This window comes from Panulirus ornatus, chromosome 55 (genome assembly GCF_036320965.1).
Source record: "Panulirus ornatus isolate Po-2019 chromosome 55, ASM3632096v1, whole genome shotgun sequence".
In the NCBI taxonomy this organism is placed as follows: domain Eukaryota; kingdom Metazoa; phylum Arthropoda; class Malacostraca; order Decapoda; family Palinuridae; genus Panulirus; species Panulirus ornatus.
The window spans coordinates 18,673,734-18,694,671 of record NC_092278.1 but is presented as its reverse complement, the minus strand read 5'-3'; the positions used below and the strand labels follow the sequence as shown (position 1 = coordinate 18,694,671).

The 20,938-nt window shown below is 41.8% G+C and overlaps 1 protein-coding gene across 13 annotated transcripts in view; it reads right to left on the bottom strand.

Annotated features, from left to right (window-relative positions):
- The window catches only part of hlk (hulk), an 82,483-nt gene that overhangs the window by 9,985 nt on the left and 51,560 nt on the right, over positions 1–20,938 (bottom strand). For 4 of the 13 annotated variants that reach the window (XM_071692932.1, XM_071692933.1, XM_071692938.1 and 1 more), the window contains 9 exons: positions 19,794–19,976; positions 18,734–18,874; positions 18,285–18,478; positions 14,166–14,304; positions 13,376–13,459; positions 9,817–10,005; positions 9,284–9,415; positions 8,632–8,814; positions 2,817–2,963 (listed from right to left, as the gene is read on the bottom strand). In XM_071692932.1, coding sequence (XP_071549033.1) covers positions 2,817–2,963; positions 8,632–8,814; positions 9,284–9,415; positions 9,817–10,005; positions 13,376–13,459; positions 14,166–14,304; positions 18,285–18,478; positions 18,734–18,874; positions 19,794–19,976 — 1,392 coding nt within the window. Of the gene's footprint in view, positions 1–58; positions 200–1,793; positions 1,935–2,432; positions 2,577–2,816; positions 2,964–4,723; positions 4,868–8,631; positions 8,815–9,283; positions 9,416–9,816; positions 10,006–13,375; positions 13,460–14,165; positions 14,305–18,284; positions 18,479–18,733; positions 18,875–19,793; positions 19,977–20,938 lie in introns of all 13 variants that reach the window. The other 9 variants (XM_071692937.1, XM_071692939.1, XM_071692927.1 and 6 more) reach the window with 8 other exon arrangements.

The following is a 20,938-nucleotide window of genomic DNA, read 5'->3' as shown; positions in this document are numbered from 1 at the left end:
AATGGCTGTGGGGTAAACACTAAGTAAATGTCTTAAGAAAAAAAATTAATTTACTTACAGAAGAACACAGCAATGAAAGGTGACTCGTCCATCAGTTGATATAGCATCCTAACATTTACAGCTTCGATTTCTCCATCCAATTCACGATTATCATCATCTGTCAGCCATTCCAACACACTAACCTCGTTCTTCATATCTCCTAAAGTAGCAAAACAAATAACCGGTGAAAAATAAATGCCCGACAACAACAACAACAAAAATAAACAGGGAGTTCCCACCAGCCTGTTGTCTGAGATGCTGTGGAGGATCTTTGAGGGTTTAGGCAAAAGGAAGTCTATCTTGGGTGTTTACCCAGTCCGGAGTCGCTAGGCCCATATCTCCCGAAGCGTATTTCTTGGCTGCCATCGGCGAAGGTATACATACAACGCCATAGTCATCAACACGATTGGATCACACTTGTTGTAATGAGCCGCAAGGGCGCACTATGGCTGACTGTGAACAATAAGAAAAGGGCTTTCCAAATGGTGGATAGAAATCAGTTGGTTTGGACTATGGACGACCGCAGTGAAGATGCCATCACAGGCCACAAATCAAGCTGATGAAGGCACCCGTCTTTTTTTTTCCAGTTTAAACGGACCTTCATGGCTCAAGAAGAAAAACGAGTACAATAATCTCGCCTTTTGCATAAAATATAAGCACTAAATACCAGCGGTGTCCAAAATTTACGGCCGTATTGCTTAAAAAAGAAAACGTCGAGGTCTGTCTTCAGTATCTCAAACCCGAGTGAAAGAAATGAGCTCGATGTTGAACATTACTAACCCGAAGTGACAGAAAAACACTGAACTACGGGCGAAGACCCTTTGACCGACTGCTTAACTTCTGCACAGAACGGATCAAAACAAGACGTCACTCAACAGATTTTGATCCTGCAAGGCAAAGACGTGTCTAAACTCGATCAAACCCAACTAGGTTTCTTTTTTTTCAAGTAAGGCAGAATATTCTGGATTAGATTTGGTCAGGTTATTACCAAAATAAGACGTGTTCTGAGAAAGAGGCAATATGCGATGAAAAGCGCCTGTATCGTGGTTACCCTTGCTTACAACATTTTCCTTAAAACTGAATAAAGTAAGCACGAAGGGCTTTGTCCTCTGATGACAACGAAGAATGTACATATACGACTAAGAGAATCCAGACTTGGGTCTCCGATCGTGCCAAGCTCCGTCTGAGCTCGGGAGAAATGGTCCTAGTTTCTCTTACGGCTCTGGGCAAACCTAAATATACAACACAGCTCAGAATACTGGGAGATGTTTGCTTGTTACTGGGTTACAAGGTAAACACTGGTGGTGTTTAGGGTAAATTCTGGACAGTAAGTACATTGTCAAGTCAACAAAAAAAAATATATATATATATATATACATAAGGGTGGCGGGTTGGAAAAAAAATGTGAAAATAAAACAGTTACCATACATATGGGATGCTTGCTTCCTGTACCTGCAATAAAAGAGTAATGGATCCAGTGGGTTTAGATACTACGCCTCACAAAAAGGACTACACTCATGCGTATGAATAACCATGCACGCTAGTGAGGCTAATAAACTTAGTGGAAAACAAAAAAGCTTTTATGATGGAGATTTGTTGTTCACGGTATTTATAGGAGGGGGAAAAATATTATTAAGTCTGCATAAGCGTTAACGTCTTTTTTTTTCTTTTTTAATCCTTTTTTTCACATATAAGAGCAGTAGTCGAAATGGTGAGCATTTAGGAGAAGCTGGTCTATCTGAGAGAGTACTCACAAAACAAGGCCGCCAAATAAGTTGACTGTGCAACTAGTTGGTCCAGCATTGCAGGATTTACGTGTTCAATTTCATCAACTAACTCTCGATTTTCCTCATCAGTCAACCATTCCAAGAGAAATTTCCCATCCTTTATTTCACCTGAATGAGAAATGGGAGTGGTTGTCATCAGTGGGCAAAACCCAGGGTTGGACATGCTGTGTGTTTGTGTGGGGAGGGAGGGAGGATGGATGGGGCGAATCCAAAAAAAAAAAGGTAAACAAAAAAAGGGAAGATATGGCGAACCACGAACGCATGAAAATAAAAATGAGGCAAGCATGTCCATCCATCACACAGAGGGAGAGGGGTTGAGTCAGGAACACCATGTAGGCTTGTCATTCACCTCACAACATGCCGTGTTTCAGGGGAACACTCAAACGGAGCAGGAGGAGGAGGAGGCGGAGGAGGAAAGAAAGTAATCTGCTGAGATCCTTCGGGTTTTCTTATTATTCTGTTCTAGTACTTAGGCTACGGCACACAATATGCAGGTGTAGCACGAGAAGAGGGAGGGGAGATGGGAAGGGGAAGGGGAGGATGATTTGTTTTTTAAGACGTCCAAAAACAGTGTTGTTTAAGTGGAAGCACACATTCCCATCTTACTTATGAAGACGACAGCGACAAAGGGGTTATATTCAACTAATCGGCTGAGCATGGCCCTATTAACTTCTTCAAGCGTCCCTTGCAATTCACGATTATCATCGTCAATGAGCCATTCGTAGACGCTTGATTCCACAGAGAGGTCACCTGGAGAGAGTGGGAGGGGGAGATGGGTCATGAAGGACGAGAGAGAGAGAGAGAGATAGAGAGTAAAAATTTTTTTTAAGAAGGGTACAACATGACGGGAAAACGGAGGGAGGAGGGAGGGAGGGTGTGTGAGAGAGGAGAGAATCGTTTGCCGCAAACGGTGCCATTCGCAAGAAATTCACTTTTAAGACCTCAAGGCCTTCAAACTCGGGTCATCTGACTCAGGCGAGCAAGGCTTACTGATAAAGACAGTAGCGAGATACAATCTCGTCCCGATCATTGAGTCGAGCATGTTTTCGTTAACTTCTTCAATGCTACCCGCCAGCTTACGATTACCGGCATCAGAGAGCCATTCCAAGACCCCGGAACTCATCGTGACGAGGTCATCTGGTGGAGTGGGGGGGAAAAAGTTTATTTACATGAAGACTTTAATGGTTCTACTGTGGATGTAAAAGAAGGTCTCTTACGAAAGAGCTTTAAAGGTCCACCACGTTGACTCACTGGAACATGAATTCGTTGGTGAAATGGAAAACACAGTTCGTCGTAAACGATGCGCGTTCAGTGGAACTCTCGGCCACAGAAATTCAACAGCCACCCCCATCCATCCATCCTTCAGCACCAGTGAACTGTCATCTCAGCCGAACCTGCCACGGCGGTAACGTGCGACAAAATGGGTCATCGCGGCGTGTCTCCAACACCAAACGCAAAGGCTGTGTGGAATGGGATGCTCCCCGGTGAAAGAACACCTTTAAGAGTAAGTGGAAATAATTCCAGAAACCTGTCTGCTCTGCCTGAAGAATGTTCACTCCATAAAAACCGACAAGTAATGAGGAGGCAGTTGGACGAAGACAGCAGGGCACCCAGTCAAAAGCGAGAAGAGATGACTAATTCAGAAAAGATTCCTACTCTTTGAAATTCTCGTGATTTCTTAGATGTTGTCACAGAGGAATGGAGGGATATTTACAGAAGGCTACGCTAGTGTATCTTCTTATATCTAAACAAAGGACAAAAGCTCTTCGTGGCAAAGAGCAATTAAAATTCAAATGAAGAGGAAGTGAAAGTTTCTACATTCTAGGAATTCTGATTGTTGACGATACATAAAACTAATATGTTCTGAATATAATAAAGGGACACTTTAAGACGAGAAAGACGAAGCGTGGAACTGTACTTTGTGAAACCTGAGACAAGATTTTACTTAATAAAGCATTTCAGATGAAAGCAAAATTGTAATTCCCAAGAATAACCTCTCCAAGTTATGAAGGTTTCAGGACCAGAGGATAAATTCCTGATAAGAATACAGCACTTCTATAAAAGCAAGACCTAAATCAATCAACAATATACATGAATGTGAGCTTTACAAAACGAATGCAAACTTTGTACACGGGGTATTGCTACTTTACTTCTGAACAGGGTCACTGGATAACAAAAAAATAATAATAATCACGTGGGGAAAATAAGTAAGAGGGTCACTGGATAAAAAAAAAAAAAAATGATAATTACGTGGGAAAATAAGTAATGGACTGTCCTTATCCACCATAAAGTATGTACTAGACTTGAGAGAGAGAGAGAGAGAGAGAGAGAGAGAGAGAGAGAGAGAGAGAGAGAGAGAGAGAGAGAGAGAGAGAGAGAGAGAGAGAGAGAGAGAGAGAGAGATCAGCTGGGGGCAATCTCTGTTTCAGCAAAGGCGAGATACGCGCCGCGTGTACAACATTCGATCCCACTTTCGCGAATTCGGTACAGGTCAGCGCGGACAAGAGGTGAACGCTATGTTGGACAACAATGATCTGTTACGAGCGTCCTTCTTCGCCTGGCGGCTGAGCACACTGGGAGGGAGGATGGATGGATGTATACTCTTGTATTCCTAGCGGATTTCTGTTCGAATGAACCAGGAAGGTGGACCATCAGGCTCCCGAGGAGGGAACTATATATTTTTCTCTACAAAGGAAAAAACCAAGCATTAGGTCAATGCGGACACAGGGGCTAGTTGTAAAGGCCAATAATAAGCAGGAAGACAAAAGAAAAAAAAAATGTATATAAATCAAGAACAAATATAAAACAGGGTGAAAGAGTGGGTCAGACCTTGGTGAAAAGATGAAGAAGTATGACAGGTATAAAAAAAAAAAGGGATGACCACACGCTTGGCTTACTGGTGAACAACACAGCTAGTAAGGAAGTTCGGGCTAGGACTGTGTCTAGTGTTAGACTATTAACTTCCTCAATGGCGCCCTTAATTTCTCGATTTTCCTCGTCTGTGAGCCAATCAATGATGACGTCCCCTTCTAAGATGTTATCTGCGGCAGGCGAGGCAGGTAAATAATTATGGATAACAAAGTTCAGCGGTGTGGAGGAGGAGGAGGAGAGAATCTGCCAAGTGTACAGTGTCAGCGGAAAGTGTGACTCCTCACCCAGAATGGACACATATTGTTGGTGCTCTACCAGCACTGGTATACGAGAGTGCCGCTTGGGTCTCGTAGCAGTGGTGTTTTGCGTGTCATAAGAACGCTAGAGATGGAAAACCGTCCGCATTTGCGTCTGGATGAGTCACTAACGTGTATCATAACAGACTTAAAAGAAATCATTGCGAATGCAGCTTACGCAAAAGGTCAAGTTCTTCATACTAAAACTTCATTTAGCTAGGTTCGCTAGTCTGTTCAAGTCGTTTGTAATACGTTCCATAAAGAGACATTCATGGAAAAAGCTATACAAAGCCATGTCTGATCATATCAAGTTCTCGATGGTGTTCAAAAATGAGTGGCAACTGTGTAAGTTACAGTAAGGGCACCGCACGAGTGACAGTTTTCCATCTCTGGCAATTCTACACGACAGACAAAGGAACAACTCAGGTCCTGTTACTTGCACTGACGTATACCAGCAATGGTGTAGCACTACTCCTAGAGCCCGCATTATCTGCACTTGCAATGAATGAGAGGGGATCATCAGTGATAAAATAAAGTAGAAGAGGCTTCATATATTTCTTAAATTTGTATCGTTTCTCAAGTTTTATCCTAGTGTTTGAGTCCTTTTGTATCTATTTCCAAGAGTTATCCTTGTGCTTCTGTCATCTATCTAGAGTGTATCTGTATAACTGAATTTAGCTCTATGAAATCTTCAATTTCAGTCTTTGTGTTCTTTCTTGAAGAATTTTGTTTCAAGGTGTGGGTGTGACTGAACATATATACACGAGACCCTCAGGAGGTTATGTCAGTGGTTTCATTGGTGTAGTAGCATCGAGCCCAAGAGCAGAACTCTAAACACAATCACCAACTTCACATCAAAAGGAGTGAATCATATCATTCAGCTACTTCAAAGGAAATGTAATCAGGTAACTAATGAGACCGAAAGATGAAACTTGAGATGGCATCTAAAGAGTCATAAACACTTCCAACACAGTGCTGGAGACGTCAGAGGGCATGCGTGGTGTACCAAGATCCCAAACCTTTGAAATGAAGAAGACATCCACGAGCTGATGGTGCTTTCCGGATGGAGTAGTACTTGAAGCCCACATTTGGCCATTTGCTGATTCTCAACACAGTAAGTGGAGTTAAGCCTAGAGTAGAGGGCTAGCTAAGGGTGCTGAGGTCTAATCTAACAACACTCCGTCACACACACAAAAAAAAAATGACTAAGGAGAGACAGAGTGTTTATCAATTGGTCGTTAGAGTCTAAATGGAAATTAACTGGATACTACACTCTACTTAATGAAGACATCTAGAATTAGTCTCTTTGCAAAAGAAAAAAAAAAAGGGGAGTAAGCCAAGAATGATCAAGGGGGATATCTTCCCATACCATCGTTACATTACCGTTAAGGGATTGTTTCAGACGCAGGGGGGAAAAAAATAGTTACGGGAAAAAAAAAAAATAGTTACGTCACCCTCTTTCTTTCAAAGCTTCGCAGTGAATTTCAAGCGAGTCAGAATGTCGGGCTTTCCCTCACAAGCAGGTAGTCCTTCACGTACGCCAAACTTGAAAATAAACTACTGCGGCACCTGAGCTTATAAGGGCAACTTCAATCTTGTTCGTGTGTCTAGCGCGGGGTAGAGACAAGACCAGAAACAGCGCAGTGTGTGCTTGCTTTCGCGTGAAAGACATAAGACGAGAAACTGCAGGAGTTCTGACAGTTTCAGGGATCATTAAAAAAAGAAGTACTTATTACTGAGGACTCTAGTTCATGTTACTAATGCTATCCACGACTCGAATGAGTTCTTATTTTTTCTTTCGTGTCGACAACAACCATTTCATGAACCCGATTCAATAACCTATAACATGTTATACTCATCCAAAGTCTCGTCTCATTACGTCCTGAAAGTAAACATCAACACCAAGATTCTCATATTATCATGACCTGTAATAAATATGATCCTGAATTCTGAAGCCATAAATAATGGTATTTCTAAACAATATGTACTTGAAAGCGAAGTCGTTCATGTCACAAACTAGGAAATACAGAAATTGGGAAGCTGATTTAAGTCCTCCTCGTAATCAGATTAAAATGGTAAATATCTTGAAGAAACGTGTTTTATGTTTTCCTTGCATTAATGACACCATGATGCATCTTTTCTCATCAACATGTGTCATAAATCTCGCTTTACTGTTCTTTCATTCTTGTGGAACTCTTACACTGTACGTTAAGGACAGTAAAATAAGTTCAACCTGTAAAACATACACAAAAAAACTGGACGATATAAATAAGAAAACCATTATTTCACTATTCTGAACTGTGAACTGAATTTAGTACTCATATATAAGAATATCACTCTAAACACAATCATAACTCATGAAATATACAGTAGAGCATTTGATCTTCACACAGATTTCCTCAAGAAAATGAAAACAATTGCATCATCCGTGAAAGTGACTCGATACATTTTGCTTTACAACGGTAATGCAAAAACGAAAATGTCTACCATCGCCCGTAATACAACTAGAAGGTGGAGAAACTGTACGTAAGATTTGTTGAGCCATCGTCTGTCCTATGAGGTACAGCGGGTGCTAAAAGACTAGCCAAACATGGCAAAGTGAGGCAATTCCTTTGCCATCTGTCTAAGATTTCTTGAAGGGAAAGATTCATTCGATTTATGATCATAATGGTGAACAGTCTAAGGTTTAAACTTTGTGAATAGTTGGACTGTGAGAAATCTATTGAGTTTATGAGCTTATTTCAGAGAAATGTTGATATGGACACCCCCACCGTATTTCTATAATGCTACTTCTTTTTTTCTTTTTGTTATGAGTGAGAAGAGACGTCTTGAATGCTTTGAATGACTAAGTCAAACTTTACTGTTGAATCTGAACCCACATATACGAAGCTTATTGTATGAAATCGGAATCCTTCAAAACTTATCATGAGAACATTTCAATTGGATTCGGTTGTAAGTGTATTGAACTGGTGGATTCAGATTTATGAATCTGATCAACACTCAGTATCTGAAAGGTATTCTATCATTACTTATACAAATTTCCAGAATATAGACGCGTTAATAGGCGATCTTGTATGGTAACTGACCTGCAATCAAGAGGCTATGAGAAAATTAAGCTGCTCTACTGTATTACCAAACACTTGAGTGTGAAGAGACTATCATTCTTCAAAAAAGTTGAGTCTTCCTCTACATAAATGTGGTACGTTACTACACACAAGAATTTATCGATTCTTGGTGACATCTAAGGAATAGATGGATGTCTACTGTACCTCTAAGAGCTAACTAGTCCATCATTTCTATAACTAGTGCATCATTTCTAATCACTCAAATGCACCAATCTAAGTCTACTTATGACTGAAGAAAATAACCGGAATAAACTACTCAATTATTTGCGAAGAAATCGGATACATTATCACTAACAAGCGGCACTGTAGTTCACTAATTATGGAGACTCTAAAACCGTGGCCATCCCCCTTTGAGGGAGTCCAGAAGGGAACAGGCGTCAGAGATATAGATAAATAGATAGACTGATAGGCAGTGTATCTGCGAGGCAATGGAATCAACCTAAGGATGAACGGGCCCCATGTATCATCGCAAGGGGGAGGAGGGGATTGGACAAGGCGGAGAGAGGCACTGACCGTCAAAGATGAGCGGGTTGCCGTTCCTGAAGTAGATGAGAGCGGGGAGGGTCTTGATGCCGTACCGCTTGGCCAGTTGGGCGTCTTGGATCTTGACCATGTGGATGCCGTACAGGTCGCACTCATCGTCGATGTTCTCCAGCTCGGCCAGCACCGTCTCGCACGCCCGGCAGTTTGGCTTGGCTGCCGGTGGCATAATCGTGGAGTTAAGAGGTGTGTCCAATGCAGCAGGCGAGTTAAGAGGTGTGTCCAATGCAGCAGGCGGCCATGATAACAACGTGCGAAATGTTATGAGAATATGTAATGAAAATGGTATGAGAATATGTAATGAAGAACGGATTGCGGTGGGGGGATAATGCCGATTATCATCCTCAGTGATAATAATCTTTAAGAGTATTAAAAGACCATGAAAAGTCCCATTTCTAAAGTGATCGACATGTAGGTGCAGCAGTAGTCATGGCCACCACACTTCAAGAGAAAAAGGGGGAGTTCTAGCCCCTCTAAGGCCCCCAACTCTTGAAAAGAGTGTGTGTGAGTGTGCATGTGTGTGTGTGTGTGTGAGTGTGTGTGTGTGTGTGTGTGTGTGTGTGTGTGTGTGTGTGTGTGTGTGTGTGTGTGTGTGTGTGTGTGTGTCAGTTCAGGGACCACTTACAGAAAAAGACAGCGAGGTACTGTGTATCTTCGAGCATGACCTCGAGCATGTTCCTGTTGACGGTCTCAATCGTGTCCTCTGTCTTCTGCAGGATCAGCCACTGAAGAACGTCCTCCTCCGCCAGCAGATCACCTGTAACACCAACATGACATGAGGTCTGGCGTTGTATTAGGATGTCTCATGGGTAACCTGAATACGTCTTTCTCCTGAGAGAGGAAAGAGCATACACACTTGGATGCATGTGCTTGAACATGTATATTTCTTTTATGGTACTACAGACATTTCTGACCAATGTCCAAGACTCCTTATTCAAACCTACAATTATCATCAAAGGCTATCTTTTGCAAAATCACCGATGGTTATCTCTGCCAAATGAGACTCCATCAATTCCCAAATGTCTTTGCAAGAAAACATCTGGTCGTCAAAAGCCATTTCTGGAAAACACATTAGCTAGCATGGGAGGTTTAATACAAAGTTTAATACACAACTATGCAGAGCAGTATACCCTGGGTGACCGGAGGAAGCCATCCTACCTTCGAAGACAGTTGGGACCTGGTGTTCGAAGTAGAGCAGCGCCGGCAGGGAGGTGACGCCGTACCGCTCGGCGATCTTGGTGTCCTGAGTCTTCACGAAGCTCACGCCGATGCGATCAGTGTCGTCGTCGATGTTCTCCAGTTCCTCGAGCACCTGCATGCAGGTCTCGCAGCTCGAGTCGTTCTTGTCTAGAGGGTCAGACGGCAATGGGTGTCAGCACACTGTTATCAAACGTTTCTCTTTGAGAGAGAGAGGAAGAGAGTGCCTAATTACCATCCTAGCCATTATCTGTGAGGATATATTGGTTGAAGAATGAGTAGCAGAACACTGATGCGAAAGCTTTAGCTTGCACTGCGAATATATAGTTATGGAAACAAAAAGTTTAACAACGAGTCTTAACATGTAAGAATGGTCTGAAGGTTGTCTGTATGTATGGTATGGCGGGAAAGATACCAAAATCACGTCAGTCGACAAAGCCATTCGAACTGCAGCTTGTGCGCGTATCACAGAATGAATACTCTGTGCCTGCATGATTACAGGTTCCAAACTATGGCTGAGCAGGTTCCTCCCTCACGAAACTTTAGTGTACCGGATGCGAGTGTGTGCCAGGCGTGGCCCTTTTCGGTGTTTGGGGTGATGTCTTCCTTTCCCTTAGAGGAGGAGGAGGAGGAGGAGGAGGATTCACCACAGTGTACAGTGCGACGGTGAAGCCTAAACCTGATCTGTGACCCTGTGTCTCCTTCTCATGCTAGTGTTCGGTATGGAGCACCGCTGGGATACAACGAAGCGAGTGACGTTACTTCGTACAACGAGGTGGTTGAGGGAGATCATCAACGATGTCACTTGGAACAAAAGGGAATGACCTCTCCTCCCCCACCTCAAGATCTAAACAAACAATGTGTGATTTTAAACAGTGATCTCTCGTCTGTCATGCTGTTGCAAACAACACAAACTATGGAGAACACTTGCTCGGTAACTGTCATGAAAATTTGAGATAACTATCACCATAGGATGCACAAACAAACAGGAAAATACATATATATACATACATAATCTTTTCATTTTTTTTTTTCTCATGCTCCAAAATCGATGTGTCGCTTGCAAAAAATCAATTTCTGATGTGTGTGTGTGTGTGTGTGTTGTCTCACATACTACGGATACAGTAACTCTATCAGATTTTGGTGAGGTATGAGTTGTATCCGAGTACAATGGAATACAGCCTGATAACCTGAGCTACAGTGCTTGGTAATGACAAATACACGAGTATACCCCAGGCAGGACCAAGAGCGAGGAAGGTTATACAAATACTTGATCAACCTTGTCCTTGCCTGTGAAGCTGTTGTTTCATAGCTTACAAAAGACGAGAACAATTTCAGGTTTGTAGTTTACGTTGCGTTACAGACATGTTACCAGAATTAAACCTAATTGCAACCCACAGATTTGTGTCACTTTGGATCTTTATATCTTTTACGAAATTATACATGAAAAAAGAGAAGTAAAACTTAATCAATATATCTAAAAATAGCAGTATAGGTTCTAGACAAGACCTTTCATCTAAATAGTAGAAATACCACAGACTTAATAGTCTAATTTTCAATCAGAAAAGTCCTCTACTACACGGTTAATCAAATCAAAACTGGGTGCTTCTGAACTAGTTTTACAAACGTTTATGCTTAATATTCATAGAGGAAATCATTCTCCAAAGTTGTGGACAGGGGAAATACGATGATTAAGAATCATTCTCCAAAGTTGTGGACAGGGGAAATACGATGATTAAGAACTATCAATCAGTGATGATACAATGATAAGTAGAGGAATATATATTATACAAATGACTCAAGTAAATTAATCAGTGATGATATGGTGATCAAGTAGAGGAATACATTGTACAAAATGACTCATGTCATGATGCTACATGGCAATGCTACTAATGTGGTATTGACCTCAGGGTAATGGTGAAAGACATATTTCTTAATGACGAACCTGAAATCATACATCTACCCGGTATCTCAGATTACATACCATGATGGCTCGGTTGTAATGACCATGTTGTTCAGAGGTTTCAGAATAGTTTTTGGTTTAAGTAATTGCCCCTCCCTCGAAGCAGAATTGTGATCTGCTGTATTCATTATCAATTTTCGAGACATGAGCAATCGTACATCATCATCTTGCACACACAAAAACAAAAGGTTTTCACGGTATGATCTTATTATCCAATCAGTATCCCTGATTATCAGAAACTGAATAAGACGGTCTTGTCTCTTTAAGATTGTCAGGCACTAAATGCACATCGCTTCACATAATGCTTTGCTATAGAAGACTAAGAACCTAGGCTACTGAAATCCTAGGCTACTGGAATCTAAAGGTATACGCTCTTGAATCCAGTGGGCCACAATAACTTAAAACGCACTGTTGCCCGGGTAATCAGGCTGCCAAGATATACCCATGGAACTCCTGTGAGTATGAGGGTTGTGGGCTGTGTTGTATACCACCAGACAGCGTCAAATGATCAGTTAATCTCACGGCATACGAGGGTCATCTGCTGTGTTGTCCTTCTCTCTCTACCATACAGAATACAAACTCGTTGAACAAAATACCATCTAAAATATATATACATGAACAGACAAAACTATGAAACGTATTTCAAAAGGGGGAACTTTTAACATGGCAGTTTACTAAGCTAAGCAATCCGATGTGAGTGAACAGTTTGTTAAACAATCAACTATATTAGGCATGCAAGTGAGTGAACAGTTTATCTAAGACGGTAATCCATCAAGCTAGGCGTTCATAGGAACGACCACTAGTTTACTACACAAACAATTCTAAACCAAGAACAGTATTGCAATAGCTAGATATTATCACACACTTATCACAGCTGCTACAAAAGCTATGTATCTGTAGCTACTTAAAGTCGTGCACAAAGGGGGGGGAAAAAAAAAATAACCAAATGTGACTTTCAAGTCATCAATCGGTTACGTCAGTCACATAAGCTTAACGTACACATCCAACACACACAAGTCAGGACGGGAAAACCAGTACACAGACAGGTTATCAGACGACGGAGTTGGCGTCAAGTTGGCTTGGTAGTGGATGAGAAGCTGTTTTGAGTGTTAATATAATCGTGTGTAGCCTATATGGTAAATCTCTACTCTCTTTTTTATTTTATTTCTTTGGTAGTAAACCTACAAAGAAAAGAGAGAACTCAGATCCGGACACCATCAGCCAAAATAGAAGACTCAATTCCTTTCATCAATTTTTAGTTGTTGTTGTTGAGATATCATTGTTGGATGTGAATAAAAATCATTTCAGAGATGTCATTCTTGGACCTGAATTCTCATGACCACGGGTGGGAGTATGCATGTCATAGCATGTGTATCCCTAGAGTAGGTGTGGAAGTTTTATTATTATTATATACAGTACGATGGGATTGAGTGACGGAGGGTGCATTGAGGCGGGGTGTTTATATCTACAAGTATGTCAAAGATAGGAGAAAAAAAAAATAAAGGAGAGGGGGAGGGATTTTTTTTTTTTTTTCACGTGTTGCCACAGGAGGCGGACCTTGAGATTGTTCCTTTTTTTTCTTCTTCTTTTTCTTCTCGGGTTCGGCTTGCGGGTCCTCACAGCCGCAAGCGGCTAAGTCATCTTCATGGAGGCAGTGAAGGAGTATTGTGAATACGGGGAAACCAAAGCTGGTGATAACCTAACTACTTAAACCAGGCCTTGAATAAACAGAGACTGAGAGACAAGGAATTGGTAGAGTCTAGGGCTAACAAGAACCTGTGATTACAAGGACATTGTCGATTTTGACACAGTCTTCTACAAAAAAGAATTATCTTTCACTTTGATAAACTCTTACCAAATCTATATCAAATGTCTTTAAGGTGAACTTTCCTTAGCCTGACCATTCGTTAGCTGGTTTCTGAACCATTCTGTAAATCTAAGAGGCACAAGTCACATTTAGACTATGTATAAGTTATTCATAAAGACAGTCATACGTTTATATCATATCTATATCTGTCTAGACAGAAGACTCTAATATCCCTTCTAAGCTGCATCCTTTAAGCAATACCCTCTGAACCTGTGTGAAATAGATTACAATACCACAAACTATGCGATCATGGTACTTTTTTTTTTTTTACCCTCGCTGACTCTCAAGGTAGGAGTTCACCTAATGAATATGCCAATCCTACCTCAAATGACCAGGTAAATTGTAAAGAAGTAATCTTGGAAGTTTGACAGATCAAATGATTGGGTAAAATAATCAGAATTATGAAGCTGTGGAGGACCTATGAAGTAATCTCAGGTGAATGGATTAAGCTGATGGTGAATGAAGTTAGGTGATACTCACAGAAGTACACCGCGATGGCATCCGAGTCCCTGATGACGCGCTGCAAGGCGTCTCCTTCCATGTCCTCAATAAAGTCAGCAGTCGGGTCCTTCTCCGTCAGCAGCCATGACAGGAGATTCTCCTCGTTCTTCATGTCTCCTGTGCTCATCGGGGGATAAAAAAAATAATATGCATCAGCGTAAGATAAAGGTGACACTGTGGCCTTGCTTCCTCAACAAGGTCCAGAGATACATAATTTTCAAAACATGATAAAATTAAGACCGAAGCACGTTTTCGCCGATTACAAGACATCAATCTCTCTCTTTGTAAGAGCAATTACTGCGATGAGATTAATAATATCTGTCATTCAATTAGGACCTAGTTTTAATGTGGACTGTTCTCTGTAACTGGAGCTTCAAATATAAACAATTGAATACATATATAATAAATGAATAAACAAGGTAACGATGGAGAAATGAAAGGGTTCAAACAAGGTCGTGTCATCTTTCCAGTTCCCAGAGAACAGAAGACGTTTTCCGAACTCAGCTCGCAAGCCGAAAGGATCGCAACATTTCCCTTTCGCGTTTGCAGCGCATACAGATCTTTAAGGATAACATACAACTGTGACCAGGTGTTTCACATACTGATAATGCCAAATCATCTGCTGCTTCATGTAATACAAACGACAGCGGTGCAAAAGCTAAACCTTGGGAAAGCGTGGACTTTAACAAAGAATATTTGCCTTGAGAATGGTCATGGTACTCTTAACTTTATGTACCCACAACCTTAACAAAACTTTACCTACTCTAACACAAGTGTATCCGAAGGACATGGCACGTTCTATGTCAACTTGAGCTCCAAGGTAACTTTCCATGCAGAAGGCTTCATTTAGCCAAACAAACGATATCATTAACTACAGAGACCACTTATGTGTTTGTATGAATATCTCTAGTTATAAGAACTATCAAGAGACGAAGTGTCAGGCATTACACACACTGAGTTTTGTCTTAGCCATAGACTTTTAGAGCACAGTCACTTTAATTCTAATTGCCTGCATCATAGCTAAGAAGAAAAGAGAAAATGATACATTTTCAATTCAGAATCAGCAGCAAGTGGCTGGCCATCTCTAAAAAAATCATTTCAGAGCAGGATGATGCATTTGCGTCACATACTACCAAGCAGAAACTATATCCAAATTCTCGTCGTCAGTTTCAAAGTCTGTCAAAGCTGCTTGTACCTACAGCAACCTTCTAATGACGAGTAAACGAGCATGGTCTGACGTCACGGAACTACTGCTTTTAAAGACGACATTTTGTGCCGGTCGTAAACCACATCATTATCACGTTACATACGCATATATCACGAGTGAGACACGTACTTGCGTACACCTCAAGATTATCAGTTACCATACACCAATAACATAAAAGGTACCAAAATATGAGATGGCGGAAAGAATGTTATCAACAACACAAAGGATATGGGAATCAAGAATTATGTAATACAACTTTTCGTGCACAAGACTGATCAATGCAGGCTGGAAGGAAGGGGTGGGCACGGTGACTCCTGCTCGTGTGCCACAGTGCGCTACCGAGTAATGCTAACTGGCACTGAGCCGGGCTACATCACAAGGCAGCGGAACACTGACAGTGGCTTCTTGTGGTGGACGGCTCGCTCACTCCCACCTCTGACTGGCGTATCAGCCGCTGAAGAAAGTGCTGGGGAGGGAGAGACATGCGGATAGATAGATAGATAGATAGATGGAGACAGATAAATAGATAGATATATAGATAGACAAATAGATAGATAGATAGATAGATAGATAGATAGAGAGAGAGAGAGAGAGAGAGAGAGAGAGAGAGAGAGAGAGAGAGAGAGAGAGAGAGAGAGAGAGAGAGAGAGAGAGAGAACAGAGAGCAGAGATAGGACGAATCAAGAAAAAAGGAAGATAAAATATCAACAAACTGTAGCTCGTAAAAATAACACAGAGGTTTAGTTTACAAAAAAAAATGTGTGTGTGTGTGTGTGTGTGTGTGTGTGTGTGTGTGTGTGTGTGTGTAAAATGAAACGGGTAGCGTAGGAGGAACAATATTAGTGATTCTCCATCTCCTCATGTAGGTCTTGTCACTGGCTAGGGTACGACTGCAATCCAAACACTCAGCAGGCATCAACAACTTAAAAAAAAAAAACTCTTAAGTGTAAGATAGGAAAGGCTGAACACAGGGAAGAAGTGAGTCTACGTAAACTCCACTTTAGGGGGGGAGGGGGATGGGGGGGATGACATAAACTGAACGGATAAACCGCTCATCACCAAATGGGGACGCCATTACAACGACCGATGGGTGAGCAGCTGACAATAATAGTGGTGGGACATGCCATACAATAATAGGTCTCTCATACCAGCACCAGCATCCCACAGAGCTCTACCTCTTGGTTCCTTCTGCAGCACCAGTGACGTCACTGACTGACCAGTGGCCACAACAGTGACGTCACAGACTGACCAGTGGCCACAACAGTGGCGGTGGCTGTGACAGGACTGACTACAGGCACTAAATACGGTATGGCTCGGGGATGCATTGGCTGTTGAGAACAAGAAGTGGGGAAAAGGGACACGCGAACTCGGGTTCACCTACCACCTGTTGAAGAATCCCCGTCCAAGTTTACGCCACACATAAGGATGATAATACATTAACAAGTTATTTGAGGAAGAAAATCTGCATGTCGTACTAAAGGTAAGATAGCCAGCTTAAAAAGAACAATCCATCTTAAGCTTTACTGAAGAGCCTTGTTTAAGTGCTGCCTTTCAATAGTAGGCTATCATATGCTGCTCACAAGTATTAATTGACTGATAAAAGCACTCCTTTTTTTGGAAAGATCCATTTACTTTGTTACTGTTGGAAACTGCAAAAGCAAAGTGTTAAAACAAACTATGTTTTCCAAATCTTAAATGAACTTGGGATACTGGAATGAGCTACCACAGCAAACCTTCAACTGCAGAGGGTAATTTACGACACAGATAAGCAGGTAAAATTATAATGCCCACCAAGAGCAAGAGTTACAAGCTAACTTTTTCCCTCATATGATTTCCCTATTGTTAGATCAGTCATACAGATGTGCCGTTGATGGTGGATCAGTTTTTCCTCACACTCCTCTTACGTCCCACTGTTGATCAATGTGTGGTTCGAGTCAGTGCTTTATGTCTCACTAATTTCTTAACACTGAATGTATCACATTACAAGTTGGAAAGGATCACAATTTCGCGCGTGATCAAGATATTCCTATGAGTCCACGGGGAAAATGAAACACTTATCGTGTTTCATTTTCCCCGTGGACTCATAAGAATCATATTACAAGTGGAATTTCATGCAGGCGATGTCACTCACTTTCTCTTTCTGTGCTATCCTTCCGATTCAAATGATTCCATTTGCGTCCATTAAAGTTTCACCCTTGTCCTACATCTTTACGTTTTCATACCTTTAAATTCCCCTTATGCAAGCACACTATGTCAAGCATTTCCTCTCATTCATTCTTAAATTTCTAGCGCATGTTAAATGTTGCCTATTCTGCTTATGTGCTCGTCAAACAAAAATGAAAGAATTTTCTTAATACTGTTTCAAGCACTTGTTTCGGACCTTGGTTACGTGATGCCATAGGGACAGCAACTAAAATGTTAGGGATAGATCCACCTTGCATCACCCACTATAATCTCCGAATGACGTGTGATATGAGGCTAAAACCAAATTTGCCAATGAAGTCTGTACGACACAATAATGTAATAATGTCTGTTAAGTCACTGCTGGAAATAGTCATTCCTAAACTGTGATTACTTAAAGAATGTCCCTGAACTACAGAGACTTCTAATGAAAACAAGCGAGTTGGTCACACGAACCATCGTAATCACCAGGCTGAAGCGCTGCCTCAATGAGTGTTAAGCTCAATGCTAAAAAGCCATATGAAGTCTCTCTGGCTACGTAAGGACAACCAAATCAACCGCGAAAATCACTCAAGCCTGATTAAGTTCACACAGTTATGACTCTTATGTCTTCAGCAAGTTATCCCTCTTTCATGAGCTTCATGATGCTGAAGTCTCTACGTAAGTAAAGCTTCCTCTCCCTCCCACCTTTCCCCTCCCCCAGTCAACATACCGGCGTAGATGATGGGGTCTTCGGTGCCTGCGCGGTAGAAGACGATGGCGGGGAGGGCATACACCCCAACCTCCTTGGCCAACTGGGCGTCGTCTATCTTCACAAAGTCAATCCCATTGGCGTCGGCCTCGTCGTCAATGTTCTCCAGTTCAGCAAGGACCTTCTGACACTGCTTGCATCCCTCCTCCGCATCTACAGAAATAGGTAATTGTAAGGAAAAGAACAAAAAAAAAAAATGTCTGACTATGTCCAAAAGGCTGTCTTCCACCGAGTCACGTATTCCAACGTCTTTGTCGCGAAGTCTCAAAGGGGCGTAATTGAAATCTGTGAATCGTTCCCCATCCTCATGGGGTATATACAAGTCCTTCATATAGCCATACGTAACTAAACCTGACCACAACAACAAGGCATGAGAGTCTGAAGCAGACGACACAACGACAGACTTACAGAAGAAGACAGCCAGGTAGTCGGTGGTCTGACGGATCCTCTCGAACATTTTGCGGTTGACTTTCTCAATGGCGTCGTTCAGCTCCATGTTCTCGGGAGCAGTGAGCCAATCCAGGACGTCCTCCTCGTCGTACAGGTCACCTGCAACACATCAAGGAGGAAGGTTCTACTTACTCCAAGCTACGACGTTGCGTTCGGACAAGCAGAGTGAGGGGTGACATTTCAAGCTTGTGAGAGTTGAGGGTAAATAACAAGGATATGGATGGGTACCGACAGCACTCAGGGGCTTATCAATAAACGCATTACTTAAAACCACGAGCTACAGAAACAGGGCTGGCTTGAGCCATATGAGTTGTTAATTTCTTTGGCCCATGTTGACAAAGAGGCCTGTGGAGGGTGGGAACAGATTTCTAGACCTAGAAACAAAAGCATAAATTTGGATGCATATATATGGAAGAGAGTTCACATTCTATTAAAATGGTGAGGTCTTTACAACGTCAGTAAGCGTACATAATGACAGCATTTTTTTTTCTGGAAGGATTCAGTTCTCAGGATACAGATTTATTGCAGTAATTTCAGAACATACTGCCTTTCTCAGCAGTCTGGTCACCGGATTGTCGTATGTCAGTTGTAGACATCCAAGGTGTTTCTAATAACTAATGAGGCAAATCTAATGTTTCGTACGTAAACCACGCCCACTGAGAGCAAAATTCCGATAATGATGCTAATACATGTGAATAAAATGTTAGTCGAAGGTGGACGACCCTCCAATAATGATACAATGCACTCTGGCACAAACCAAATCCATATATATTTACGCAGCAAAACAAAAAACAAAAAAGTGTTTGAAGTCAGTATAGGGTGTAGTAACTTCAGCCCACGAGTCTGCAATATGAGTTTACGCAATACAGTGCCATACCACTCTGCAAATCCTGAGTCAAATTTACATCTTCCTGACCTGAATCATATAAGCATTTTTTTTTTTTGAAGGACTTGTTACACATGTTTGATTAACGGAATACAAAAACAACGACGGCCTTGTTCCAGCTGGCTCACTCACCGTCGTACTTGATGTGCTTGGCCTTCCTGAAGTAGACGAGTCCTGGGGGGTTCCTGAAGCCGTACTTCTTGGCCATGAGTCTGTCGTTCATCTTCACCATCTGGATGCCATACTCGGCCGCCTCGTCGTCGATCTTCTCCAGAACCCTAAGCACCTTCGGGCACTCGTCATTCTCGTCGTTGACTGCACCACAGTACCAGCGAGAGGAGGAGGTCGGGAGGTGGAGGGTGGTGGGGTGAAAGCGAAGCAGATGAAAACAGAGATTATCAAGGTCAAAAAAAATGTGTCAAAATGATTTCTAAAGGCTGGGTGTATGGGGGCGGGATGTTTAGCCTTCTAGGAGAGTTGGGGAGGAGCACCGCCGACTTGGGGCCTTTTTTTTAAGGGGGGATATTTGCTCCCTGAAGCTGAGAGGTTTCCTATTCTTGTGGAACGAACGAAGACATTTTCTCCCACGTTTTGCAACCCATCGTGTGAATTCAGAAACGCGCGAAGAATCTCATCACTGATCTTGAAGTTACAATACATCATCAAAGTATGGGCGTGAGCTGATTGATAATACGCTTTTTCCTTTTCTAGGTGTTCGCAATCCACTGTGGTGAAATTGCGTTCACATCGTGGTAGAGATATCAACAACGCTACAGTTGTTGAAGAATTTGGCACATTAGGAACTATATACATCTAACTCCAAAATTTCATGCCATTCTATGGATTATGTTTTATACAAAGCTTGCTCGCCTTACTGTCTTTGGCCTCGATAGATCGAAATATGAATGGCAACTGTGTTATCTCATGGACTTCAAATTCACTGATAATTCCATCCACCCATGAAGGTTTTTTCTTTTCTTTTGACAAGGGAATGAAGAACAGGAAATTACTTTGAAAACAAACAGGGCAAAAATACGATAACCTTATTTGCATGAAGATGCTGAAGACATCACATCCCGAACTTTCCCCAACATACGTTTTCCTCTCATCAAAAGTGCCAAAACTGCCTGGTGTCGCTGAGGATTTTAGTTATAACTGGAGTCTTTGGGGCAAAAAAGTAACATGGGAGATTCTTATGTAAATACAATGATCGCAAAGGTCACCTTTTTAACCTGCAATATATGACTACTTTCGATACGCATAAACATATTAACAGT